Source organism: Actinia tenebrosa, unplaced genomic scaffold, assembly GCF_029948245.1.
Source record: "Actinia tenebrosa isolate PJP-AT-01 unplaced genomic scaffold, QUT_ActTen_1.0 PGA_scaffold2__45_contigs__length_23673736, whole genome shotgun sequence".
Taxonomy (NCBI): domain Eukaryota; kingdom Metazoa; phylum Cnidaria; class Anthozoa; order Actiniaria; family Actiniidae; genus Actinia; species Actinia tenebrosa.
The window spans coordinates 10,028,869-10,056,583 of NW_028292579.1; the positions used below are offsets into that span (position 1 = coordinate 10,028,869).

At 39.4% G+C, this 27,715-nt stretch overlaps 4 protein-coding genes across 4 annotated transcripts; 3 read left to right on the forward strand and 1 right to left on the reverse strand.

Annotated features, from left to right (window-relative positions):
- The first annotated feature begins 297 nt into the window (after positions 1-297).
- On the forward strand, positions 298-10,702 carry LOC116289859 (tauropine dehydrogenase). Its single transcript, XM_031696790.2, has 2 exons — positions 298-396; positions 9,180-10,702. Exon 2 carries the CDS (start codon positions 9,187-9,189, stop codon positions 10,390-10,392), a length of 1,206 nt encoding a protein of 401 aa, XP_031552650.1. The 5' UTR covers positions 298-396; positions 9,180-9,186; the 3' UTR covers positions 10,393-10,702.
- Positions 10,703-11,143: 441 nt separating this feature from the next.
- LOC116289849 (thiol S-methyltransferase TMT1B-like) lies at positions 11,144-13,643 on the forward strand. The gene is made up of 3 exons (XM_089034300.1): positions 11,144-11,775; positions 12,326-12,359; positions 13,029-13,643. The coding sequence occupies exons 1-3, from the start codon at positions 11,230-11,232 to the stop codon at positions 13,268-13,270; spliced, it is 822 nt and encodes a 273-aa protein (XP_088890426.1). The 5' UTR covers positions 11,144-11,229; the 3' UTR covers positions 13,271-13,643.
- LOC116289851 (uncharacterized) lies at positions 13,155-23,777 on the reverse strand. The gene is made up of 12 exons (XM_089034299.1): positions 23,645-23,777; positions 21,938-22,120; positions 21,177-21,264; positions 20,928-21,091; positions 19,820-20,060; positions 18,896-19,038; positions 16,918-17,955; positions 16,104-16,181; positions 15,821-15,955; positions 15,430-15,522; positions 14,941-15,016; positions 13,155-14,653 (listed from the first exon to the last, which is right to left on the reverse strand). Exons 2-12 carry the CDS (start codon positions 22,094-22,096, stop codon positions 14,538-14,540), a joined length of 2,331 nt encoding a protein of 776 aa, XP_088890425.1. The 5' UTR covers positions 22,097-22,120; positions 23,645-23,777; the 3' UTR covers positions 13,155-14,537.
- On the forward strand, positions 23,639-27,559 carry LOC116289871 (uncharacterized). The gene is made up of 3 exons (XM_031696809.2): positions 23,639-23,778; positions 26,584-26,672; positions 27,128-27,559. Exons 1-3 carry the CDS (start codon positions 23,749-23,751, stop codon positions 27,408-27,410), a joined length of 402 nt encoding a protein of 133 aa, XP_031552669.1. The 5' UTR covers positions 23,639-23,748; the 3' UTR covers positions 27,411-27,559.
- Positions 27,560-27,715: the final 156 nt, after the last annotated feature.

Genomic DNA, 27,715 nt, shown 5'->3' on the forward strand with positions numbered 1-27,715 from the left:
ACTATCCTATGGATAAATCTTGTCTGCTGGATATATTTATTGGATAACAGCACCACTTTTTCCACTGGATAAAGATTTATCCATTGAATAGCACCATCCACCCTTTGTACTACTGGGCCCTGATCAATAGCTGCAATAGTTTTACAAAGAATACGATACAAAATACAAAATTTTCTCACATTTCAGCAGTTATTAAATTCAAATTCCTCTAAATTTATGCAGTCTTTTGGAAGCGAAATGTACACAAGACTGTCAATGTCAAAATAAATAGAGTATACTTAATGACGTCACCAGCTCTTCAACTGACAGACTTTCTTCGAGGTCATTCGTAGTTGAAGTGAACAAAACGAAACAAAACAGCCGCAGCCTACAGGATAACCCGCTAGGATCTTTCAGGTAGGCTACAATTCTCACCTCTATAAAAACGCATGGTGAGATGACCTTTAAAAGTATATTCGGCGACTCTTCTTGGAAAATCAGACATTTGTATCGCGACAACAGGTTTTGATTTCAGTACTGTTCTCTAATAATAAGGCCAAGCTGTTGTGAAATACCAGGACTGTATAGTTGTCTACGACTCTTGATAGTCTAGAAAAAATACTAGTATCGTTACGGCTTCTGGATCGAGCATATCTCGGGGAATTAATAATGGGTAGAATTATAGCTGAAACTGATATGTGAAGAAGTCGTTTTGACTTAGTTCACTGTAGCTTGCTTCTTGTAGGCACTCGGCCTAGCTGCTAATCATGATGCAATCCATCAGTCAAATGTAAGTGTATTAATATGAAATCTCGTATCGAGTAAATAAGATGAATTTATCGGTCGAGATCAAGCCCGTCCATGAAAGTCGCGTCGATCAGTTGCTTCACGAACGTTCCAACCTTCCATATTTATGCCACAGGAAGCCCAAGCAGGGGCTGTTGAGTTATGCAACAAGCTTGAGCAATGATTTGCTCACTTGAAGGATGTTTTTTGTATTTGATTCTGCAAGTACAGCATTTTTAGTTTAGTAACCAAGGTTTTTTTGACCACAGAGATGTACTCATAGTTTCCGACTCATGTTTTGTGTGCCGCGTTCGACACTGCCTTTTCTGCAGCTGACTGCATCTTTCCTTGACACATTTCTTTTGAAAAAAATAAGGGAAAGCTATGTGAGAGTGTGAATAATAATGAAAATGTTTAAACATGAAGCTTTCAACATTGAGGTATATACAAAGAGAAATATTTGAAATAAATTACATGAAATAATAATAATAATAATAATAACAATAATAACAATTTATATGGCAAGGCAGTCTAAAACAAAGTGCAAAGCTTATGACGTTTAGACTATCTTTAATCATGTTAATGATTTACCAGTGATTATGCTCGTATCACATAACCGTAATCGGATAGTTTGATTTGGGGATAAGTTGATGTAGCGTGTCGAAGGAAAGTTAAACTAAGAAAGAAGCTCCTTAGAATATTAACTAATTTGCTATCCGGCCAAGTAGCACAGAGGTATGTAACTCATTATATTTAGTTCTCCTACAAGAAATTATCAATATTATTATTCAGCATAAACTTCGTATAGTTGGCTGAGCATTCATTTCTAAGTATCGCTAGACCACGTGTTGCATAATCATTCCCTAATCAAGCACATTTTTCTATTTGTAAGCGGTTTTAACTAATACAGATATACCTTATTGTATTTTACCCAGTCTTTACGTGATTCTAATAAATGCAGTGACTGAATGATGGAATCTCAGTAAGTGATTTGCTGTTCTAACACGGCCGACCCGGGGAAACTCGAAAGATTGCCCCAGCCGTAACAGTAAAGACTCTGTGGCTACAGTGCATCTGAAGGTATGTCAAATTTTGATTTAAACACCGAGGAAATCGATGAAAACACGCAAAGAGAAAAGAAAATGACAGAGAAGGGCACAGCCTTTAAATTGGACTTGCTAGATCGTGATCGAATTACGGCCCAAAGAAATTGGCGCAAACAGTTTAATATAGTGAATGGATTGCTAGCAGACTCAGAGGATGTCAACCGGCTTCTTAGTGAAAGGGGTCTGTTGGAAGCAAAAATGGAGATTCTCGCCGGCGCGAATGAAAGGCTAGAAGAGGCTTTAGACGTAACAGAAAGACGCGTAGCGAGCGAGAAATTTGAGACGATCGACCAACAGCACTCTGACCTCCTAAAAGAAGTAAACAAAAGGTTAAGCGATTTAAAAAGGCTAAATGAAGACGAAAGATCTTCGATCTCGGGCTCATCTCGCAGCTCGAGATCAACTCGCTCTAGTAAATCCAGCAATTCCGCGTTTGCAAGAAAGGCCGAGATGGCTGGCATGATCGCGAGACTCGGCGCAGAGTTAAAATTTCAAGACTTAGAAGCACAAAGAGCCGACGCGCTAAGAAAACAAGAGGCTGAGATGACGAAGTTTCGAATTGCTAAGAATCTAGCGCTTGCGAAGGCCGAAATGAACGCGATTGCCAAGGTACAAGAAGCAGAGCTAGGATTAGTCGACGGCGCATTTGATTTGCCTAAAGAAGATGACACAGAGAAAGATTTAAACAAATATTTGAGTATGCAACTTGACTCCGTCAAAGAAGCCCCGCAACACGATCCAGTCATGCAATCTACGCATCATGCAGCTAACATATCAGAATCCCATATCCATGCAAAAGAATCTAAGTCGACTAAGTCGGAAAACCTTGGTTTCGAATCCAAATCTAAGTCAGAAAATCTTGATTTCGAGTCCAAGTATAAGACAGATCCAGAGCTAAAAAATTATTCGAAACCTTCGAACTCGTCTGTAAATCCTTTCACCTCAACTCGCGTCCTAGGCACACCATTTGACAACTATCCGTCAACACATTTGAACACACGGAACCCATTTGATCCACCAACGAATTTATTTGACGATGTCGACGCATCGCAGTTCGTGTCTTACCGAGAAACAAACGTGCATAGTAGTACACCAAGCTCGAATAATGATAACGCCCTCTGCAGATTGGCAGATTTGTTGTCCGAAAGACGCAACGTAGATAGTCTTCCCCTTCCGGAACCGGAAATCTTCAGAGGCAGTATGTTCCATTATCCTAATTGGCTTAAATCCTTTGAGACTATAATAGAAAGCCGAATAGAAAGTCCAGCTCAACGGCTGTATTATCTTGGAAAATACACCGCGGGGGAAGCCAAAGAAGCGATTAGCGGTCTCCTATGTTTGGATAGCAAGGACGCGTACCTTCAGGCAAAGGGTATACTAGCATATCGGTACGGGAACCCCTTCCTTGTGGCTGACGCATACAGAAAGAAACTAAGTGATTGGCCGAAAATCCCTCCAAACGATGGAGTTAGTTTGCGGAAATTTTCCGATTTTTTATTCCATTGCTTGGCCGCAATGCAGAACGTTAAGTATCTAAAGGTGCTAAACGATCCGGAAGAAAACCAAAAAATGGCCAAGAAACTTCCAAGATACTTAGTAGATCGCTGGAGTCGAGAGGTAGATAGATGGATTAGCGGCGAACGAAGCGGCGTTTTGCTTCCCTTTGAAAGAGAGAATGAGATGGGATACCCACCATTCGCCGAGTTCTGCAATTTTATATCGCGCGAGGCAAGGATCGCATGCAATCCGGTAATCTCCAATAAAATCTTCAAAGAAGAAGAAAGTAAGAAAGAGGAAATAGCCAAACCTGTCAGAGTAGGAAGGATCTACAATCAGAGATCCCTCTTCACAGATTCCGCTGAAGTAAAGCGAGAAAATTCAGGATCCAAAAAGGACGACTCGAAGCAAGAAAGGTCAGTGCAGTGTGCGTCGTGCAAGGGACCACATAACCTAGACGACTGCAAGGCGTTCGTAAAGCTATCAGCTAAAGAGAGAGTAAGCTTCGTACGCGCGAAGGGACTCTGTCTCGGGTGCCTAAGATGGGGTCACATGCGAAAGGATTGCAGAAGGAGAGCAGTATGCAAGAGTTGCCACGGCTTCCATCCGACGTCCTTGCACGACGGTACGTTCGTTCCAAAGAAGGAATTGAAAGAGAACTCTGATCAAGAAATAGAGGTTAAGGAGGTTTCATCGAAATGTACGAAGATCAGTGACCAGAAACAAGACGACTGTGCCGCCCATTCCCTGATCGTTCCTGTATGGATACATCACAGCGACAATCCGTCCCAGGAAGTACTTGTATACGCTCTCTTAGACGACCAGTCAGACGGCTGTTTCATCAAGAATGACGTCGTTGAAAGAATGGCAGTGAAGGGAGTCCAAGTGAAGCTCAAATTGTCAACGGTACTTGCGGAACGTCTCATTGATTGTCAGAAGGTGAACGGTCTGGTGGTACGAGGCCTAAACGAAAGTGAGATCATCCCACTACCCGGAACGTATTCAAGAGAAATCATTCCAGCGAGAAGAGGACAGATTCCTCGACCAGAAACAGCTCGAAAGTGGCCACACCTGGAGCGTATAGCTGATCAACTGATGCCACACAGAAGCGACGTGGAAATCGGGTTGCTGATCGGTCTAAACTGCGCACGCGCAATCAAGCCAAGAGAAGTCATTCCGGGCAAGGACGATGAACCTTATGCGAAGAAGACTGCGCTAGGATGGGGAGTGATAGGCATAGTAGATCCTGACTGCAAGGATGTCCACGAGAAGTGCGGCTGCCATCGCATACTCGCCAGGGAGGTTGTAGGAGAGACCAAGAAACCACTTCACTTCTCCATGCGTACTCAAACAAAGGAAATAATGACACCATTTCAAGTTTCAAAGATGTTCGAACTTGACTTTGATGAATCACAAGACGAAGAGCGGACACTCTCTTACAATGACCGCAAGTTCATGCAAAGGATGAAAGATGGAATTAACCAAAGAGAGGATGGCCATTATGAAATTCCTCTACCCTTCAAAGATGATAGAATTAATCTGCCGAACAACAGAGAGTTAGCCGTAATCAGACTGATGAGGTTGAAAGGGAGGCTTGAAAAGGACGAAACCTACCGCAAGCATTACCAAGAATTCATGAAGGAGATGCTCAGTAAAGGTTATGCAGAAAAAGTTCCCCAGTCAAAGGAGAGCGGCGATGATGGTCAAGTGTGGTACATCCCGCATCACGGCGTCTATCACCCCCAGAAGAAGGATAAAATCAGAGTTGTCTTTGATGGCAGTGCGGAATACAAGGGCGAGTCACTCAACAGACATCTGCTTCAGGGACCGGACCTCACGAACAACCTCTCAGGAGTTCTGTGCCGATTCAGGAAAGAACCGGTAGCACTAATGTGTGACATCGAAGGAATGTTCCACCAAGTGAAGGTAAACGTCGAACATAGAAACTTTCTTAGGTTCCTTTGGTGGGAGGACGGTGATACGAACAATCCTTTGACAGAGTACAGGATGACAGTTCACCTTTTCGGAGCGGTCTCCTCACCTGGCTGTTCGAATTTTGCCTTGAAATCAACAGCCGACGACTACGAGATCGAGTTTGGCAAGGAAGCAGCAGAGTTCATTAGGAATGATTTCTATGTAGACGATGGGTTAAAGTCCGTTCCAACCATTGCGCAAGCCATCGCTCTTATTGAGAACACGAAGGCACTCTGCCAGAGGGGTGGCTTCAACCTGCACAAGTTCCTATCGAACAGTAAAGCAGTTATAGAATCAATCCCAATTGAGTCACGCGCGAAAGGTTTAAAGAATCTTGACATAACCAAGGACCTGTTGCCCATCGAGAGAGCCCTGGGAGTGCAATGGTGTATAGAGTCGGATCAGCTGCAGTTCAAGATCGAACTGAAGGACAGGCCATTGACGAGAAGAGGAATATTAGCAACGGTAAGCTCTATTTACGACCCCCTGGGCATGGTAGCTCCCTTTGTTCTTGTGGGCAAAAGGATACTCCAAGACCTTACCAGAGACAATGTTGGATGGGATGATAAAGTACCAGAGTCAATCAGACCTCGTTGGGAGAAGTGGAGGAGCGAGCTGCATCGCCTGGCCGAATTAAAGATTCCTAGATGCTACAAACCTGAAGGCTTTGGAGAGTGCAAGACCGTCGAGATACACAACTTCTCCGATGCAAGCACCAACGGCTATGGCCAGTGCTCCTACCTTAGAATGGTGAACGATCGTGACGAGATACATTGCGCCCTGGTAATGGCAAAGGCTAGAGTGACACCACTCAGACCTATAACAGTGCCTCGCCTAGAACTCACGGCAGCATTGGTATCCGCCAAGGTCAGCGGCTTTCTGAAGAAAGAGTTGAAATACGAAGAAATAGCAGAAGTGTTCTGGACGGACAGTAAAGTCGTTCTTGGTTATATATCCAACGATGCAAGGCGTTTTCACACGTTCGTGGCAAACCGCGTTCAGCAAATTCGTGAACGCGCCTCGCCTCACCAATGGAAGTACGTGGAAACAAGCATGAATCCGGCTGACGACGCTTCCAGAGGTCTTAGTGCTCAAGAGCTGATCGAGAGCAAACGATGGTGGAATGGCCCAAGCTTCCTTTGGCACCCAATCAAAGAGTCCCAGACTTTATCAGAAACCTTCACAGTTATCAACCACAGCGATCCAGAAGTGAAGAAAGTCACAGCCTTAGCAACGCACTCAAAAGAATACCCAACAATATTAGAGCGTGTCAAGTACTTTTCAGATTGGTATCGCGCCAAGAGAGCTATGGTGATATGCAAGAAATTTGTGCAGAAGCTAGCCTGGACGATAAACGCACGCAAGGAAAGGGTGGATCCCTATAAAAGTCGAAGAGACGGAACGTCAACAAGGGAAAGAGTTCAGTTCGATGTGCAAGACCTACAACAAGCGGAAACTCTGATCCTGAAGGCTGTCCAGAGCCAATCCTTTCCTGAAGAAATGAGAGCTCTAAAAGCCCTGGGACGTCCAGCAGAAAGGATTGTGAAATCTAGCTCTCTTCTCCGTCTGAGTCCGTTTCTTGACGAAAACCAGGTTCTCCGCGTTGGTGGCAGAATCGGATTGGCCGACCTTCCCTTCCAAGTGAAACATCCCGTTATCCTCCCAAAGAAATGTCACATGACAGGTCTAGTAATCCGCCACTATCATCAGAGAGCCCACCAAGGCAAGGCAAGAACACTAGCAGACATACGCGCTGCTGGCTTGTGGATTATTGATGGAAGCTCAGCAGTGGGACACTACATCTCCAAATGCGTCGCATGTCGAAGGCTGAGAGGCGCCACTCAGAAACAGAAAATGAGTGATCTTCCTAAAGACAGACTGGAAGAAGCTCCACCTTTCACATACAGTGCGGTGGACTACTTTGGCCCCTGGTACATAAAGGAAGGAAGACGTGAGCTGAAAAGGTACGGAGTCCTATTCACCTGCATGGCCTCACGTGCGGTTCACATAGAAACAGCAGCATCGCTGACAACAGATTCCTTCATCAACGCCTACCGAAGGTTTACCGGACGGCGTGGACCAGTGCGCCAATTAAGATCGGATCAAGGAACGAACTTTGTGGGTGCTAGAAATGAGCTTGACGCAGCCATGAAGGAAATGGACCAAGATGCCATAAAGAGAGAGCTGACAAAGACCAACTGCGATTGGATACAGTTTAAGATGAATGTCCCGCACGCAAGCCACATGGGCGGCGTGTGGGAAAGGCAGATTCGCAGCGTGAGAAGCGTGCTAACAGCTCTGCTACAGACTCATGGAAAGCAACTCGATGATGAATCCTTGAGGACACTGATGATCGAAGCAGAAGCGATAGTAAACAGCCGCCCCCTCACTACCAACGGTCTCACAGAACCAGATTCCTTAGATGCATTAACGCCGAGTCACTTGCTGACCATGAAGACTACGATAGTAATGCCTCCACCGGGAGATTTCCAGAGGGCGGACCTATACTCAAGAAAAAGATGGCGCAGAGTCCAACACCTAACCAATGAGTTCTGGCAACGTTGGAGAAGATGTTACTTACAGTCTCTGCAAGAACGACAAAAGTGGTTGCGCCCCCGAAAGAATCTGTCAGTGGATGACATCGTCATACTGAAGGATGCGGACAACCCGAGATCTAAGTGGCAGCTCGCACGCATTGTACAGCCATATAAAGACGAAGACGGCTACGTCCGCAAAGTCAAGATTGCTGTCTCCTCTCCTCACCTCGATTCCTCAGGAAGAAGAACCGGCTCCAAGATTACATACTTAGAAAGGCCGATCCACAAGCTTGTTCTGCTCCTGAGAAGCGATGACAACTAATAAATGAGAGACCAGGGAGTCCCAGCCAAGGAGCCATATAACGTGAATATCCGAGTTGAACACTGAATATTGAACATTTTCTAGTAATATATATATAGTTTGTTTTGTTTGGGGTAAATTGTAATCACAATTTAGGGGAGCCATGTTAATGATTTACCAGTGATTATGCTCGTATCACATAACCGTAATCGGATAGTTTGATTTGGGGATAAGTTGATGTAGCGTGTCGAAGGAAAGTTAAACTAAGAAAGAAGCTCCTTAGAATATTAACTAATTTGCTATCCGGCCAAGTAGCACAGAGGTATGTAACTCATTATATTTAGTTCTCCTACAAGAAATTATCAATATTATTATTCAGCATAAACTTCGTATAGTTGGCTGAGCATTCATTTCTAAGTATCGCTAGACCACGTGTTGCATAATCATTCCCTAATCAAGCACATTTTTCTATTTGTAAGCGGTTTTAACTAATACAGATATACCTTATTGTATTTTACCCAGTCTTTACGTGATTCTAATAAATGCAGTGACTGAATGATGGAATCTCAGTAAGTGATTTGCTGTTCTAACACGGCCGACCCGGGGAAACTCGAAAGATTGCCCCAGCCGTAACAAATCATATTATATATATTTATATAAACCTATGTGCAGGAACGTTGCCTTTGTAAGAAATTAATTATTTATAAAGCAATTAATTAATTTGAGTAATTATTTTGAAGGTACGACTGATATTACTGTGTTGTGACTATATACTAAAACAGTTATTTTCATCAATCTTGAATTGGGGATTTAAAGTAAATAAATAAGTCATTTCTAATTAATTCCTAATTGTTATTCTTTATTTTTATATATGGTGTATATTTATGTTATTATATAAATAAATCAAGGAAAGAAATATCAAAAGCAAATCCAGTAGCAGTATGTTTTCCTAAGTTCTAGATGCTTCTTCTAACATACTGTACATGCATTTATTGATAGACATCAGATGGCCAAACCAACCAAGCTGGTGATCTGTGGTGGAGGCAATGGTGCTCATGCCTGGGCTGGTATAGCTTCATCTCAACCAGACACTGATGTATGTGTTCTATCCTTGTTCCAAGATGAAGCAGAGAGATGGTCTAATTCTCTCAAGGAACACGACTTCACTGTCAGCTTGTACCGTAATGAGAAGGTCTACAACCAACTTAAAACCAAACCCAAGTTGGTTACCAAACAACCAGAGAAAGCTGTCCCCGGATGTGATGTCATTGCCCTTGTCTTGCCAGCATTTGCACATGAGCAGTACCTTGAGGCAATCCGGCCTTATATCGAGCCAGGAACGATAATTGTGGGTTTGCCAGGACAATCAGGCCTTGAATTCCAGATCTGTGGCATTGTAGGAGACATGGCTAGTAAATGTACTCTCATGAACGTCGAGTCGTTACCATGGGCAACACGAATCACAGAATTCGGAAAGTCCTGTGATGTACTGGGTACTAAAGAATCCCTGTTAGGTGCTGTACGAGTTGGTTCAGTTCCACCTAAGAAAGATCCCTACACAGTCATACAGAACCTTTTGGGTGAAAAGCCAGTTTTGAAGATCAAAGGAGACTTACTCGGTGTTACCTTGATGTGTGATGCGTACTTGCACCCCTGCATTCTAAATGACCGTTGGGCAAACTGGGATGGCAAACCATTAGACGAGCAGCCTTTATTCTACCAGGGACTTAGCGAACAAGGAGCTCAGTGGATGAGCACTATGTCCGATGAAGTGCTTGCTATAACCAAATCTATTGGCGAGCAAAGTCCCAAGACGGATATGAACCATGTTGGACACATATTTGATTGGTACAAACGATGTTATGCTAACGAGATCGAAGACAAGAGTACCTTGTATAAGGCCATCACGACCAACAAAGCGTACAAGGGCCTGACTCATCCAATGGTACAAGTAGACGGGGGAAAATGGGTGCCCAACTTCAAACACCGATACATGGTCGAAGACATGCCTTATGGTCTCATCGTAACACGTGGAATCGCCGAGGTGGTTGGCGTCAAGACCCCAAACATTGACAAGTTAATTTTGTGGGCTCAGAAGATAATGAACAAGGAATATCTTGTCGATGGGAAGATCCAAGGAAAAGATGTGAAGGAGACACGAGCACCTCAGAGATATGGATTCACTACTCTGAAAGAGTTGTTGGGACAATAAAGATTTTCCTCCCACCCCACCCCTTCTCTTCCTTTTGCAGTCCCCCCTCCCCTCCCCTTTCCCACACCCAGGGTAAAACTACTCAGTCTGCTAATGACTGTATGCTTCATATCAGACAAATCTAACTTATTTGATCATGAAAGTGCTTGTTCTACCGTGGAACTATAAACCCACACTAAACTTTATGTGTGATTTTATAAAGTTATATGATTATCAATATGTTATGAAATATGTTATATGTGTCTATACAGTGATGGAATTTGTTCTGTGATTGAGTGATATAATGATAAAAAAACTATAACAGGAGCTATATGACATTATAATGGTGATAACTTGTACATTATTTTCACACCAATGCCGAGTAGGTTTTGGTAGCTCATTTCTCTTGGGGGAAGGGTTTCCTATTTGTTTTAATAACATTGTTTTGGCCACAGCCGGTATAACACCCAGACATCGATGCATGACCGAGTTTGAAATTAGCAATTGCATCGTTAGTATCGACAGATTTTTCTTTTTCGTTCAAAATGTAATGGGTTTTTAAGTAGATAAACGCGATATAAGGGGATTATTTGCATTCTTGCTTCCTTATTGCGTCCGTCATTAAAAGTCATGCGCAGTAAGGAATATGAGCTTTGGGAATCAATAATAGTCTTTGTATTTTGGCTAGTATGCGATTTAGGCATGCGCAGTTAAAACTTCCGGTCGAGTTTCACGTTCCGGAAGTAAACTCGAAATCGCTGGCAGCCAGAGCCTCTCGAGGTCGCTTCTTCCATAAAATTTCGATGTGCATGTTTGTTCGAGCGCGCATGATCAAAGTTGTACATCCTGATCGTGACCATGGCTTTAGAACTACCCTTCCTGCCAAGGGCTGGAATAGCCCTTATCTCATTAGCTGTTGTTGTATTTTTCTTCGTCAAATCTCGCCTGATCTCAAAGCTGTTGGACAAAATATGCGCATCAAACTTCATGAAAAGTTGGTTTGCTGACCTAATGACTCATTCGTCAACCGTAAAAAAGCACCCTGGCATTTTCAGTATTCATGTGGATCATTACAAGGAGATCGGAGACAAAGTTATGGAAATTGGAGGAGACGTGTTGGAGATCGGAGCAGGAACGGGAAGGTATTTGGATCTCTTACGCCTTCCTGAAGAAAGTTCTTTGGTTGTGATGGATCTCAACCCGTTCATGGAGAAACATTTTCGCGAGAGTCTCGCAAAGACGCCTCAGGTCAAGCTGAAAGACTACCTGGTGCAAAGTGCTGCAGACATGAGTAACATACCAGATAACACCTTTGCTGTTGTTTACACTGAAGATATGATGTGCTCGCTGGAGATAGAGGATCTGAGGAAGATGCTGAAAGAAATCAAAAGAGTCTTGAAGCCGGTAAGGTTGATTCAAACGAACATAATTGAATTCAATCGAATGATTGACTTCGATATTGATTTTGATCGGTTTTCAAACTCGGAAAACACTGTGAAAACAGTCTAATTCGCATTCTATCTGTGGGGTCCCACAGTGCATGAAATTAGGACCGTTATTTATTATTTATTTTTCTCTCACAGCGGTGACTACTGAACTGAATAACTTATATTAGGTTTCTCATACTCAGATGACACGTTCACCTTGGAAATACGTCCATGATATTTCCCTAAAAGACCCTAACAAGATCTCGTCTCTTCAAATAGTCTCGACCTGTGCGCAGCCGCTATTAGTGTCGTCAAACAACGCTCACTCCCTATTGAGTAGCTAAGGGGAGTGACGACACTAATAGCTGCAAATTGATCATCAAATGGATCACCAACCACCACCATCATCTTCATCATCATCAAACACGATATATTTCACATGTAAAATTTTAACAAAATTCCAGTCTTAATTTTGATCAGTTTTTCAGACTGTTAAAAATTCTTCCTTTATCTGACTATCATAACAGGGTGGCTGCTTGTTCTTCATGGAACATGTCTTGGGTAAGTACTTTGGTAAAATAGGAAAATGAGAGTATCAAGTTACATAATTTTTGATACCTCTACCTATATATATTTCGCAGGACTCATCATTCCTAAAACCCAACCAAACTGTGACGATGCGCATCTGCAGTATCTTAGCTGATTTTGTGCTTGCATGTATCCATTGAAAAGCATTAACGATACAGCTGTAATACGTTTAAAGTGTTTCTTCTAAATAAAAACATATATATACTGTACATATAGTTAGCTTCTGTTTAGCTTCATCAGCTGCCAGCGCCGGAGCTACATCAGTTGCACATGCAGTCTTGGCCTATGCTATCCCGTCTCAGAAGAGAGGGTTCTGAAGGGGGGGGGGGGGGAATCCTAATCCATTTCTCAGCTCCCGTTTTGACCAAATCCAGTAGTCCCAGCTTTATGTTTTGCCCAAATCTCAATCGCATGTTTTCACTTTTTGTTGTAGTTTTGTTTGTGAATCCCATTCTCAGTGCATAAAATTCCATTTTCCCAGCCCAAAAAAGCGCATCCCAGCTCCCGTTTACCCCTTCATATCCCTCAAAAGGCTGTCTCCAAATCATCCAGGGATCCTCCTGGGCATCCTATTTAAGACCCTCGAAACTTGGCCAGCCAATGATCAAATATTTTCTCACTCAAAACACATTTTCCCTATAGATGTTCCAGGTACGTGGAGAAGAACCTTCCAGAAGTTTCTTACTTCACAGATTGGAATATGGCCTAGACTCTTGGGCAACTGTCACTGTGAGAGGGAGACATGGCGGTACATAAAGGAGGCAGAGCTTAGCAGTGTAAATCTACGCTATGTTTATTTACCAACGGATAACGTGCCAAGCCTCCTATCCAAGTTTATATTATACTTCATTAGGCGATTTATGATAGGTCATGCCAAGAAGTGATCGATTGTACAAATGTTGTTGTTTAACTAAGGTGCTTTGATATTGTAGCTGCAGTAGAAGCACAAGCAACCCAAGCTCACTACATTTATAAGAGAATGTATGGGGATTTAGAATATGCCGTATTTTATTTGGAAAAACGGAAATAATAGTTTGTCGTAGTCACTGTATGCAGTTTCTGCCAGTTGACGAGTTTTGATTTTCGTCGCGAGAAAGTTCCATTAAAAGTAGAACTGCTTTTTACTCGTTCAACCGAAGCGGCTTGTGTTGCGAATAAGTCTCGGGACGAAGAAATGCACAATGCTTTGCGCATAAAAGCATCGAATCTCTGCTGTTGAAACAAACTAAAATAAAGCCTCTCTTTTCCTGTTATCTATCATTTTTAATGTCTTTTTATATAGTAGTATATATAAGTAATATTTTTACTTTTAAAACTACAATGGGTAAACGTATGGGACACAGGGAGCCCACATTAGATAAAACTAGAATTATGTTTGATAGTCTCGAACGAACATCTCCTGCTCGAGATACAAAGAAAATATTTTATCCTGAAAAAATAGACACCTTATACGACCTAAGAATAGCATATTTTGTTGGTGGTGGGTGTGGAAAATAGAGAAAAACATGCTTGCATTTTGAAGCATATTTTGCAAATACTCAAAACTGTTTTAGAACGAAAACAATTGCTCGTCTTACGCAAGCATATAAAAAAATTCGATTGCATACCTTGGTGAGATTACTGTATCAATTATACAGCTTCTCATTAATCCCATTGAGGTAACTGCAATTATTTTCTTAATTGGACAGGTCTTGTTGGTATGGGATTAACTAGGCAGCTATATAATTAATAGGTAATGGGATTTCATGCTCCCCAATCAAGAAATAATTAGACTCGAAAAATTCCTCTGACTACCAAATTGGACTCGGCCTACGGCCTCATCCAATTTTGTCAGTCCTCGGAATTTTCTCGTCCAATTATTTCTTAATTGGACTGCATGGAGTCCTATTACATATACTAATAACGAAAATATAAAAGGATTATCCTTAAGTTTCAAAAACGAACTTTAAGTTTTAGCACTTTGTAACTGTCATTTTTGGCAAGTTGGAAAGCCCAATTTAGATATTCTTATTTAATATCGTAAAAAAAGATATTTTCGATCATTTTGGATATAGAATACGAACGAGAATTTCACCTCTCGTTTTGGAAAGAAGTAGAAATGGTCAGAGATTTTTCATATTGAGAATTGCATGGGTTGTTGGAAATCTGCCCTCAATCAATTAAACTCAAAAACTCTTCATAATACTCTCTAAACCCTTCTGGCATGAGTTCAAAACCCTCGGACTGTAGTTGCGTTTGCTGCTGTGCATTTTCTGGTGACTTGCCACCTGAAAAGAAAAAATGTTTAGTAGCCCGTCACTGATGTAAAAGTAGGTGCTTGAGGGGAAGAGAGAGATGGAGTATAGATCAGGTTTGGGCTCATTCATAAACGTAAATGCCCACAGTGTTCTGAGGGGAAGAGAGAGATGGTGTATAGATCAGGTTTGGGCTCATTCATAAACGTAAATGCCCACAGTGTTCTGAGGGGAAGAGAGAGATGGTGTATAGATCAGGTTTGGGCTCATTCATAAACGTAAATGCCCACAGTGTTCATGGTTAACTACATGTTATTTACCTGCTTTACACTGGGCTAACTGTTGCAACGCTATTATTGCATCGATTTCGTGTCTCTGACGGTTCAGAAGTTTGGTCTGCAGGAGAATTCCATATAAATAATCAGAATATTATGTAAATGGGTTAGAGCTGTTGCATCATGCATCCCGTGACCTGATGTAACGTGGAATTGGAAGATATTTGACGGGTAGGGAAACTAGTATGTGTGCATAGAAATGGAGAATGAATTTATCAGCGAGTCAATGGATGAAAGGAAGGAAGGGAGGAAGGATGAATGAGTGGATGGTTGGTGCATGGACGGATGGATGGGTGTGTGGAGGATGGATGGATGGGTGGGTGGGGATGGATGGATGGGCGGATGCGTGGGTGGGGGATGGATGGATGAATAAAAGGATGGATGGATGGATGTGTGAAATAGAAGAATGAAGGAAACCTTAAAAACACAATGAAGAAACAAAATGAAAAGAAAAGAAATCCTACATGGACATACCTTCAGTTTTTCAAACTTCTCTAGAATTTGTTCGACTTCAGCTTTGATAGACTGACCTGAAAGCTTGTCTACATTCTTTTTGGGTTTTGTATCCTAAAACAGGTAATCATAAAATGATTGCTTAACATTTAAACAAACAAACAAATAAACAACACTATACAGAAATTCTTCTAGACATTAAATGTCTTGCACCTTCAACTATTTTGGAGCTAATTCATTTTCCTATCCACACTAAATCTTGTTTGAAATTCCAATTTATCAAATATATTATATTATATACATATATATATATATATTTAGACCCTCCCTACCCCTCACTAATCTCCCAGTGGGATATCTTCACGACCTACATGTACATATTGTAACAAAGTGACAAGCTTAGTACACAAACCTCTCTGCCATGTGATTTCATTTGCTGTTGTATGATGGTACAAACACCAACTGGGGTATCTTTTTCTATGGCCCTACGAGCAAAACTACTAAATAGTCTAACAATTTCTTGCTCTAGACACAGTTGAAGCTTCTCCTAAAATAAAGAGAATGAATAAATAGAGGTTATTACACTGTTAGCTAAATTTCTCAAAAGAAGAAAATTAAGCTTAAATTTAGCCTAAATTTTAGCCGATGTAAACAAACCGTGATGCCATTATGAAATAAAGCAAATCAACACTCACTCTTTCTACTTGATGTGCTGTTTTTATTCTCGTTAGTTCAGTTTTTTCCAAATTTTCATTTTCTGAGGGAGGACATGACTGCAAATAATATAACAGAAATACAAGAATATTAGTGAAATCTAGTTATCATTTGGACTTGTTGGGGCTTCAGAGCATTAATAAACATTTGTTGAAGCTATGAAATAGATAAGAGACTAATAGACATTATAAATAAAATAACCGTTATAAATCTCACATTCTGATTGGTTGGGAGTGCATGCTTTATGAGAGCACACAGCATGCACGCGCCCTTTGCATTTTATAAAAGAAATAAAGATCAGCCCAATTTATGAGTTAGCTGTGCCCTGACTTAAATAAGCCCAGAGGTTGTTTCAGGGTTCAATTTATGAGTTAGCCGTGCTCCAACTTAAATAAGCCCAGAGGTTGTTTCAGGGTTTAATCTGTGAGTTAACTGTGCCCTGACTTAGATCAGCCCAGAAGTTGTTTCAGGGTTCAATCTGTGAGTTAGCCATGCCCTGACTTTGATCAGCCCAGAGGTTGTTTCAGGGTTCAATCTGTGAGTTAGCCATGCCCTGACTTAGATCAGCCCAGAGGTTGTTTCAGGGTTCAATCTGTGAGTTAGCCATGCCCTGACTTAGATCAGCCCAGAGGTTGTTTCAGGGTTCGATTTATGAGTTAGCCATGCCCTGACTTAGATAAGCCCAGAGGTTGTTTCAGGGTTCGATTTATGAGTTAGCCATGCCATCACTGAGATCAGCCAGAGTTTTTTATCTTAATCATGTTTATATTTTTTTAATGTTAGTTTTCTACTTACACCTATGGAATCTTGGGTGTGCAAAGTGTAGGACTTAGTACTCATCATGAACTTCTTATATCCAGGCACATAAAGTGGTAGACTTGAAGCGCTGTAATACTGCTTCTCTAATGCCTTCCTCCACGTTGGATTCTTAATGTGATCAAAACAGTCCTGTATCCCCTTCTTCACCTCACTAGAATTCCGTACATCTACTTTAGTATTACCAATATTTTCATTCAAAATATTTGTATTTTCTGACTGTAGTGTTATTTTCTGGGAAGGATGGTTCTCCTTGTTTGAATTGCCATCTTCAGTGATTGGATTTTTATAGATTAGTTGTTTCATTGCTTCATTCTCTTGCTGCCCAGAGCTTTTGACCATTTCCCGCTCTCCTAAATTTGAATTACTTTGTCCATTGTTTATAGAATTTTGCTTGTTTTCTACATTTTGTTGTTCACATAATTTTTTGTCTTCAAGACTTTTGGATCTTGAGGTTATCACAGTAGCTGAAGAATTCACAAGAACCGATTGGTTGCTCTTCGGAAAACTCTGATTCAAAAATTCGCAGGTATTTTCCTTGGGGTCTAGATATGAAGACATTTGTAACATGGCTTTGTCGAGGCATTCATTCAAGCGTTTTGGATCAATACTATCATCCACATCACTGATTTGGCTTGTACTTGAGCTGGAACTCCGTCTGGAGTATAAATAATTTTGTTCTAAATTACTGCTTCTTATGAAGGTGTACTTTTGGGGAGAGACTTGACTAACACCTTCTTGTGATGGGTCAGAATTGTAACCTTTCTCTGACGACAGATTTGTTGACTCGTTCTGCATCAAATTTATCTGATTTGATGCCTCATTAGAATCTAGGTTTTTCTCCGAGTTAATTGGAGAAAAATCTTTTGGTGGAGGAGCCATGATTGTTGTCGAAGAAGGCTGCACACTGTGAAGCAATTCCAAGATAGATGCCGATCTGGCAAGAGCTATTGCAGTGTAGCCTTGCATCGTTGTTTGTTCAGGGTCTGCCCCATATCTGAGGAGTAGTTCTACAACCTTGCGATGAAAAGAGAATGAAATCAATGTTAAATGCTTTAAATGCACCTCATATAGATCTATTTAAAACCTTTTTTTATTTGAAATAGCAAGGATAATAGAGTGAAATAAAAAATGTTAAACAACATGTAATAGTCAAATAGACACAAAAAAACAATGGAATTAGGGTCTACTAAATATGTATTAGTCTAGTTGTAATATCTTTTTCACAGGTTTAATGACTTCATTCTATATTGAATTGGCATGATATACTGTATCATCAGTTCCTCCATCTGTCCACCTCTCTATCCACCCATACCTCTAGCATAATCAGACAATCTTTTATATACTCTATATATATATATATACAGTAATGATGAAAAGGTAAATTATACACCGTGAAAAGATGAAAAAAACTTACTGACGTTTCGGACGCTAGTCCTTCGTCAGAGTAAAAATGTATCTATCCATCCACTTACTTACTTCTCTTTCTATATATCTTTCTATATATCTATTCATCCATTCATTCACATACCTACCTACCCATCAGTATCCACCTACTACTGTACTCACCCACTCATTCCTCCATCCACCCACCCATTCATCTATCTACCCATTCACCCATTCATACACCCACCCGCCCTGTTTCAATTATCATGTCATCTCATGTGTCGTTTTTTTTACGACCATAATAACCAGTTTCGGTCAATATGAAAGTAGAAACCCTGAATATGACAGGAAACTCAGGAAGAACTTGGAACTTGAGTGAAATTGCATACCCTGTTTATGACAAGAAGCTCGAAAAACCATACCCTGTTCAGCGGATCATCCCCGCATAGTCCATATATGGGAGTACCCCCCCCCCCCCCCGGGCCATCCAACCATACAGCAAGCCACCCCATCCATTCCACAACTCATAAACATTATCTATACTCATTCACCTATTCATCATTTGTCATACCTGCACATGGTTATTAATGACGGCGTCATGAAGGGGGCTGATATCTTCATACCCTGGAACATTCACATTAGCTCCAGCCTTGAGAAGTTCATCAACAATGTGAAGGTGTCCAAAGTTACATGCCTCATGTAATGGAGTCCAACCTAACATTAACAAAATAATAAAAAAATTAACCTTGGCAAAATAATAAAAAAATTTTGACTCCAATAATTTGGTTTAGAGGTCTTTAGCAATATGCCTTTTTATACTAAGAGGTCATGTGACTGACTCTATGCCACTCATATCGAGCAGTTGCATCAAAATCATCACCAGAAATGAAAAGAGCACCTTGGTATTAGTACCAGTAAGGAGGTGAAGTACCGCCACTATCAAAGCTCATAATGTTGAATGGAAGAGAAATGGTATTACACAATTTTGGTAGGGTTACCAGAATTACACAGGCCCTACTAGGCCCTTCTAGACTTGAATATGAATTTTGGAGTTTAATCTTGCAGAGGGAAAAAAACCTGGGGGCCTGGAGGAAACCTCAAAGCACAGGAGAAAAACCTGGGAGCCTGGAGGAAACCTCAAAGCACAGGAGAGAACCATCAAACAACTCTACTCACATATGACGCCAAGTCTAGGGATCAAACCCCAGTTTCATTGGAGAGGCAGGAGTTCTTACCGCTACACCACCCATGCTTTCCATTAGCATTGGAAATTGCATAGCCGTTATTAAAACAGTGTACATACAAATGTTTGAAAGTTATTTGTAAGCAACAGCCTTTATGTAATAAAGGACTAATTGTACTGCTCTCTGATACTAATCAGAATTGGGCTATTTTATTTAGTGTACTATAAGATATAAAATTGAATATTTTATAAGGATTTGTATGGAAAAATGTACTGGATGGCAAGCTGTGTAAAGGCCATACATTGTCTTACCAGCATAATCTTTGGCATTCACAGAGACTCCTCCTTTTATCAATGCTATAGTCTCTTCAGTATCTCCTTTTATTGCAGCGAGGTGAAGCAGTGTCTCTCCACGCTCATTTCTTTTACTCATGCGCATATTATTGACCTCCCTCTTTATCGCATCTTTCTTCTTCAACCTGGTAAACATCTGTCCCTGGTTTTGATTTTCTTCTGATTCCTGCGGCTCTGTCTGAGCTTCCTTGGCAGTGACCTAAAATCAAAAGCCAAATTTCCTCCAAGTTTAAGAGCTTGCACTTCTATCTCAATTTTTAAAAGAGAAGTAAAAACCTGGCTTTTTAAACAAGCTTTTCTTAATTAATTATAATCATATTATTTTAATAAAGTTTATATCAATTTATATCAGTTTATATTTGCAATTTGAATGCTTATAATATGTTGTGAAATGTTTAATATTATTGTTGAGTATGTTTATATCAGTGTTTTAAATAAATAAATAAATTTTTGCAATGTTTTTAAAATCATGTCTTTTTCAGAATATTTATGTATCTTTATATCTTATAGCATTAGGATAGCATCAAATTTTAAAATATTTTTGAGTCTTAAATGTTTGTAAAGCGCTGTTGAACTGAAGGAATTAGTGCTATATAAAATATAATTTATTATTATTGTTATGTTGGGTTTGATGAACTGTCAATAGAATTTGGACATCTTGCTTATCACTGGTGGCGACTTACTGGCTCATACCTATACCTGTAATTCTAATTAGGTGATCTAATAGATTTAAGCAGACGACACTTTTGATATTTGGCGGTTTTAAATCATACAATTCGGCAGGTTCAACTGCCATCATCAGTGATGGTAAAGTAAAGTGAGATTACAAAATATATAGCAGAAGAAAACAATGGGTGGTAGTACAATGGTAAGAAGACTAATATACTAATTTAAGATTAACATGATGTACTTGTTGGTTAAGTGTTGGCTTAAGCCATTGAATGTGTAATGCTTCCTTGATTTTTAGTACAGTACATGTATCTAGGTGATCGTTTAAAAGAAGCACTAAAACTACTGAGTTTATGCAATAATGAAACTTGTATTAAAAGGAGTTAGTTCCCCATACCTCAAGCAGATATTGCAGCTGTTGGCGTTCAGTAAGAGGGTAGGTTGGCCAAGCTCCTTCCTTCCCTGCCGAACCATTAGGAGATGTTTTCACTGTGGGAGAAGTAGCTACAGGAGTGGCCATCTTTTTTGGCTTTACCACAGGAATGCTTGACATCTTCTTAACTAAAAAACATGAATAATAGATGAGGGAATATTTCATGTTAATGTGTGTTTTTTTTTTAATTGATAAAGCAGAAAAAATCCAAACCTTTGCTTTGACCACCACTAGGCCCACTTTGAAGAAACAGCTTTCGTTTTGAACCAATGCGACTGCTTTTCTTCTTGCTGGTAGATTCCTTAAAGAAAAAAGAAAGAAAAAAAAGAAAAGTAAAAACAAAGATTAAGGGCGAAAAGCATTTTAATACCTCTAAATAATGAGTAAGCAGTGCACTGAATTCCTGAAAAATCTTCGAAGCAAAGAAGAGAACCAACATGCAATTTTTACTCACATACGACGAGGAAACTGTGAATCTAACCCAGGCTGCCTTGGTGAGAGGTGACAAGCTCTCACTTCTAGGCCACCTTAGCTTCCCATGGTCTTGTTACTTTTGTGACATTTAATTTGAAAAGTATTCCTCAAAGTCTTTGAATTTTTTGCCTTTTTTAATTTGCCATCTTTTAAGTTATAATTATTCACAAATAATTAATATATAGAGTATACATGTAAGTGGCCGTGTTGTATCCGATATACAAACTTTAGGTGTAGCCTCAAGTTTGTATATTGGATACAACATGGACACGAATACTATATATTACTTATCAAACGTCTAGGTTAGTTCCTTCGTGTTCCACTAAAATTTTCAAGATAAAAGTGAGTCTGCCCAAGAAAATCCAAGTTAAATTCAATGCAAATGAACACGATTCGGTATCTGATTTACAAAACTCTTCACGGTTGTGATAGCTGTTGTGTTTTCCTCATGAATTATTAATGAGCTTGATAATAATAATAAACGTTTGCCATTGCCTCACCTTCTGAGGAGTTCTGGGTTCATCTTCAACTTTTTCTCCTTCAGTCTCAGGTGTCGTATACAAGGATATTGGGCCCTCTAGTGCAGAAGTATTGATGGACTTATTACATGCTGGAGTAATAGGAGCATCAAGGCTCGTAGGTTCTAGTGTTGATACCATCGTTGCTAAAAGATTTATGCAGTCCTGCGAAATACAATACAATACGATACAACCTTTATTTACTCATAGGGAGAAGAATAATACATAAAAACAGTTAGTACTAGAAATCTATTACAATCATGCAGGATATATATACATATATTTACAAAGAAAACAAATGAAAGGAAATAGAACAATAATTGTTCTCAGAAATACAATGATGTAAAATCTAATGCACTATTAGTTGAACTATAATATCTTATTTATAAGATTGGTTTAATTCATTTTTTTCATCAATGTTATTCTTATTCTACTAAAAATTTAGTGTATTTTGAAGAGAATGTTAATTGTGATGGTCCTTTAGAGTGGGGGCATCTGGCCACCATTTGGACAGTGGTCTGGTTTAAATAGTTTTTTTTAAAGAAAATGGAAAACACTGGTTTTGACGGTAAAAAAGTGGTCTGGTTAAGACTGTACTGGTGGCTATGGTCCTAGGAACTCCCCTTGGGTCTTGGCCAAGGACTACCCATAATATTATTTACAATCATAAATTTAAGAATTTGTATTATGTTATTAGGTAGTTAAATATCATTTCTGCAGTTTTCGATATTCTGTGAACTCAGACATTTCAAAGGCTTGATATGAAATTGGTTTTTCACTGCCGCCAGTAAACAACATAACAGGTACCGACTGATTACTGTACTTTTTATAGATGGCAGCGAAAAACTAAACTTCAGCATTTTGTAACTACTGAGTTCGCAGAATATCGAAAATCCTAGTAAGTAAAGGGAAAAAAGATTATAATAATTATCATTGCTACAATTGCAAGTGTGAAAGATTTACCATGACTTTGGGAATACGCTCAGAATGACTTTGTGTTAACTAGACATGTAAAATATTGGACCCATGGCCTAATATCTTAACAGAGAAACTAAAAATAAGGAAAAATAAGGGGATTTTATAAATCTTGTCTATAGTACTATTGAATCAGACAATCACATGCGTAAACAGCCAGCCAAGGTATAAGCTACGTTGGCATAGCAACCTTAAATTTTAGGGAACATTTTACCCTTAATAAGTGAGCCGTAAACATTCAAGTATGCCTAGATTTAATAACATATGTAATTTTGTATTCCTTAGCCATTTGGTTTCGAATTTTGTGTGTCCTATAATATTGTTTTAGTTGTAGATCGATTAAACAGAAGCTAGATGGAAGTTTAAGCATTCAAAGGGAAGGGTTTGAATGACGTTTTTTGACGCTTTGTTCATTTGATTGCTTTGATATATTGAATTAATATTCGCTTAAATGAAAATTGAAGCTAAGAGATCAAGCGATACCTAAGCAGTGCTATCCTAACTCATAAAGAACGATTATATGGACTCTAGGTTCAGATATCCAATAAGTTTATGTTCGTGCAATCGCTATTTTAGCTTAACAATGATTCCAAAATGAAAGGACGCCATGAATTGTATAGCTAAAATTACTTGCATAGCTGAATAAATTTGAAGAAAACAAGCTTTCAGACAGACGTTGGTTAGTAAAACAGAGTCAACATTTTAAGATCTTACCTTTAGGGTCCTTGCTAACAGCTAGTGGTCGAGATCGGCTGATATTTGGACTATGTAAGGGCAAGCCCAAAATAGAAAATACTGAAACAGAATCTCAAGACGCCATGATATACAAAACAAACGGCCTTCAACAGGTTAGAAACCAATCAGGCGAAAATATGCCGAAATATTGCACGACCTCACCCCTGAATGCCAAGATAAGGCGATGAAACTTGAAAATAGAGAATTAAGCACTATTTAATTAGAGAGTGAAGGACTTTATGTGTTGTGTGCTGAAGAGTGAATGCGAACAAAGAATCGTGCTTCCCGCCAAAATGAAAGCGTCATCCGGGAACTTGGATGACGTGAGAAATCTGGAACGGAATATTGGAACGTCCGGATTGCTGGACTACCTGGAAAAGCGAATTTCCTAGTCACTTAGTTAATTGCCTGGCATCTACGTAATTTCTATTTGAAAAAAATCATGAAAAAATGGAATAAAAGGGAATTTACGGAAGCTTCTAGGGGACATGCGAGATGGGAGTTGATTTATAAATTAAATGCGAGATGCAACGTTAATTTTCTTTTTTTTTTTTCCTGGCTTCTTGGGAAAATCTATTGCTAGCTAGATTTTCTAAATTAACTGACGCATTAGTCTTTGAGTCGCATTAGAGTGAAGTCATTTAACCCGTGAAATAGCTATTAGACTAATACACATTAGTAGACCCTAATTCCATTGTCTTCTTTTGTGTCTATTTGACTATTTGACTTGTCCGAGAAGATCTGAAGGTCTAACCATTTACAGATATAATTTCAAAGGCAGCACCTTCTCCTCAGTTATTTTAAGACCCTGAGAGTTGATCCGGCCGAGGCTTGAACCACGACCTCCCGCACAACAGACCGACGCTCTTACCAACTGAGCTAACCGGGTGGCGGTGTGGTGGGGGAATCTTCAGTACCGAGACGCGAGTCTTAGAGCGGCGAGGTAAATATTCTCCGATATTCACTGCGGCTGAGGCAAATAATTGTTAATTAGTAGAAATACACAGGTGGTTCTTTCCGAAAAGAAAAAAAAGAAGATAAAAGACACATTTAAAATTAGGAAAAATTTTAATTGAAGTGACAAACGCAGCTTTCAATGACAACACAGGCGAACTCCGACTTTGCGAATCAAAACAGTTTGTTTAAGCCTACCTTGATTGTTTTAATCCTTTTTTTGCCTTTGAACAAAGTTAGTGCAAATTTGTTAGCCTCTTTATTCCTTTTGGGGACATCATTTTCTTTCATTATTTCTTATTTTTCTCCGGTAACAGCAACAAAGCGGCTGGTCGCCATTTTGGATTATCGCTGGATGTAATTATCGTGTGATAGTGTGAATTTCTCGACCAATCAGCGCGCGAGATTTTCAATAATCACTTGTGTATTTTTACTAAAATGTATTAAAATTGTGAAGAGTTGTTGAACTCCTGGAATTGACGCTATATAAAATATTATCATTATTATTACTATTACTATTATCATTATTATGTACATTTTTATTTAATCTGTAAGATAAGTTACACTTTACAACTTTGCGGGATAACCTAGGCTAAGCTGCTATTAGTGTCTTTCTTAATATCTTATTGTCATTCCTTATCATACTAACAATTACACAAGTTCTCTCTTCCATTGTTCATTCTTGCATAAGTGTTTTTAATAGCGATAAAATTGCTTTACGATTTTTACGATTATTATTATTATCATTATTATGGGGAACTTTATTGATAAAATCTCACTAAATGTATCAACATCATTACGAGCTTAGCCTAGGCAATGTGGACTAAGTATACTATATAGTATTTACATAATTATAAAAGTAATAAATAAAAAAATAAAATAAAATAAAATTTTCAATAATCTATAAAATGGGTATGCTACAAAACAGAAAAAAAATTAAAGCTAAAATATGCTAAAAGTTATCAATTGAGTATATAGTACATGAAGCTAAGATGAACTTTGAGTTCTTCAAAACTAAAATGAGTCTCTCTTAGAACTACAAACACATAAAACGTTTAACAAAATGTTTATTTCAACTTCAGACATTTTTGCTACGTGAATACAAAATATTGCGGGCATGAATAGTCTAAGCTAATATCTAATGTGTCGTAATAGATAATTTTATCACCGTAGGTACAAAAGATAGACTGACGTTTCGGACGTTAGTCCTTCGTTAGTGTTTGACTCCGACGAAGGACTAACGTCCGAAACGTCAGTCTACTATCTTTCTTACCTACGGTGATAAAATTATCTACTACGACATATTTGATTCAACTAAAAAACACCGACGCAGTCCAAACTAGTTCCAAAACTAGTCGTCATCTATATATAAGCAAATATCCTGCATGACTGATTTTAAAAAGATGTATACAAATTTAACAACTGTACAGACGTTTCACAATCTCACAGTTCTGTGAAATAACCCATTTCTGACACTTTCTTACAATTTCTAGTCCTTCAGTGAGGCCTACATCAGCCACTTATTTATTTTTTCCCCGTTTTTTTTTTTTTTTTTTACTTGTTTTCGTAATCGTTTTGTGTTGTCGTTTCACTTAGTGGCAAAGGATACCGGACCGCGCGCGCGCGGGCAGATACTGACAAAATACCGCCCGCTCAAACAGCCAATCAGAACGCACGATTTTTTAGGATACCGGACCGGAAAAAAATAATTGATATTATCATATAGGATTAATTAACAAATAATAACTATTTTAGAACGATTTCTTTTTAGGGAAAAAAGCTTATATATTCCCGAATACTGTGAACAAACGGAGCAACTTTTCAGTCTTTTATGAAGCCGAACAAATACCTAAAACAATAGGTTTCCGAACCATTCCGCTCCATTAACTATTGTAAGTCTGAAGTGAAGTGTTCAATAATGCATTATTCATCGTGTATTATTTCACATAAATCACAAACACAAGCCATCCAGCACTAGTTCGTTGCAAACCGTCTCCCAGTGTGGCACTACGAGAAGATCAAAGAAGTTGTTGAAAGAAAACCAAAGTCAAATGTAAGTTCAACTTAACCTTTATTAGTTTCATTCTTGAGTTCTCTTGGAGTTGTACAGTTAATTGAAAATCGTACTCCATCCAAAGAAAAAATATATATTGCTCTTTTTCTCCACCAAGAGACCATGGTCTCTTTTATCTCTATAATCATACCTACTGATTAATATTCTCGCAACAGACTTTAATTCTTGCTTGCCGTCAAAGATTTTCAGTAATTTTACAATATCGGTAAAAAACAGTTTTTTAATTTATGAAATGTGTTTTTGTCACTCGGTATGTTAAGTGTATGCTACATCGAGTGTATAAGCAGATTAAAAAATCTGCCTCAGTTGGGTTCTCGCGGGACTCGAACCACTGACCTCTCGTTTGCTAGATCTATCTCAACCGCTCGGCCACTGGGCTTTATATAGTTATATAAAAATATTATTAATTATGATTATTTTTTCTCGATCGACAGTCGAATCATGAAGGGCCTTGCTTTGCTGTTGGTTGTGCTAGCTGTGCTTGTGGTGGACGCGTATGAAGATGACCCATACGAAGATAAAATGATGGCTGAGGACCAAGAACTAGAGACTCGTGCATGCAAAGCATGGCATTCAGAGTGTAACAGCGCGAGCGAGTGCTGTAAGAAAAAGCCAGGCGCCCCTCAAGGACAACAGTACGAAATGAAATGTTTAAAACCCTGCACACCCGAGAAATGTTCTGCAAAGGGACAATGCTTGCCGACTAGAAGAAGCTGAACGTTTTAAATCTTCCAATTAAGTAATATGTAAAGTAAACTAGAACTTCACACGCTTTAGTAACTAATGTAGTATAGTTTGTCGTGTAAATGTCTTCAACTCAGTTTTTTCTCGCTCAAGTCAGTGTCATAATAAATATGTCAGTGCAAGTTCCAGGTTTTTGTTTTGCTGTTGTTTCGTACCCGGGGCAGCTTCAGGTTTATTAATTTGCAATGATTTTCAGCAGGGTATTACCGGCTCTAAAAGGTAATCAAAAATAAGTTAAAAACCCATGAAAAGTACGAGGAGTATCCCCCTCTCCCTGT

Coding starts and splice junctions, on each gene's coding strand:
- LOC116289859 (XM_031696790.2), top strand. CDS start 9,187: ATGGCCAAACCAACCAAGCTGGTGATCTGTGGTGGAGGCAATGGTGCT.
- LOC116289849 (XM_089034300.1), top strand. CDS start 11,230: ATGGCTTTAGAACTACCCTTCCTGCCAAGGGCTGGAATAGCCCTTATC. Junction 11,776..12,325: donor TCAAAAGAGTCTTGAAGCCG/GTAAGGTTGATT, acceptor CTATCATAACAG/GGTGGCTGCTTGTTCTTCAT. Junction 12,360..13,028: donor CTTCATGGAACATGTCTTGG/GTAAGTACTTTG, acceptor TTTTCCCTATAG/ATGTTCCAGGTACGTGGAGA.
- LOC116289851 (XM_089034299.1), bottom strand. CDS start 22,096: ATGGTATCAACACTAGAACCTACGAGCCTTGATGCTCCTATTACTCCA. Junction 21,092..21,176: donor TAGTGGTGGTCAAAGCAAAG/GTTTGGATTTTT, acceptor CATGTTTTTTAG/TTAAGAAGATGTCAAGCATT. Junction 15,523..15,820: donor TGAAATCACATGGCAGAGAG/GTTTGTGTACTA, acceptor TACCTGTTTTAG/GATACAAAACCCAAAAAGAA.
- LOC116289871 (XM_031696809.2), top strand. CDS start 23,749: ATGATATACAAAACAAACGGCCTTCAACAG. Junction 23,779..26,583: donor AAACAAACGGCCTTCAACAG/GTTAGAAACCAA, acceptor CACAAACACAAG/CCATCCAGCACTAGTTCGTT. Junction 26,673..27,127: donor AAAGAAAACCAAAGTCAAAT/GTAAGTTCAACT, acceptor CTCGATCGACAG/TCGAATCATGAAGGGCCTTG.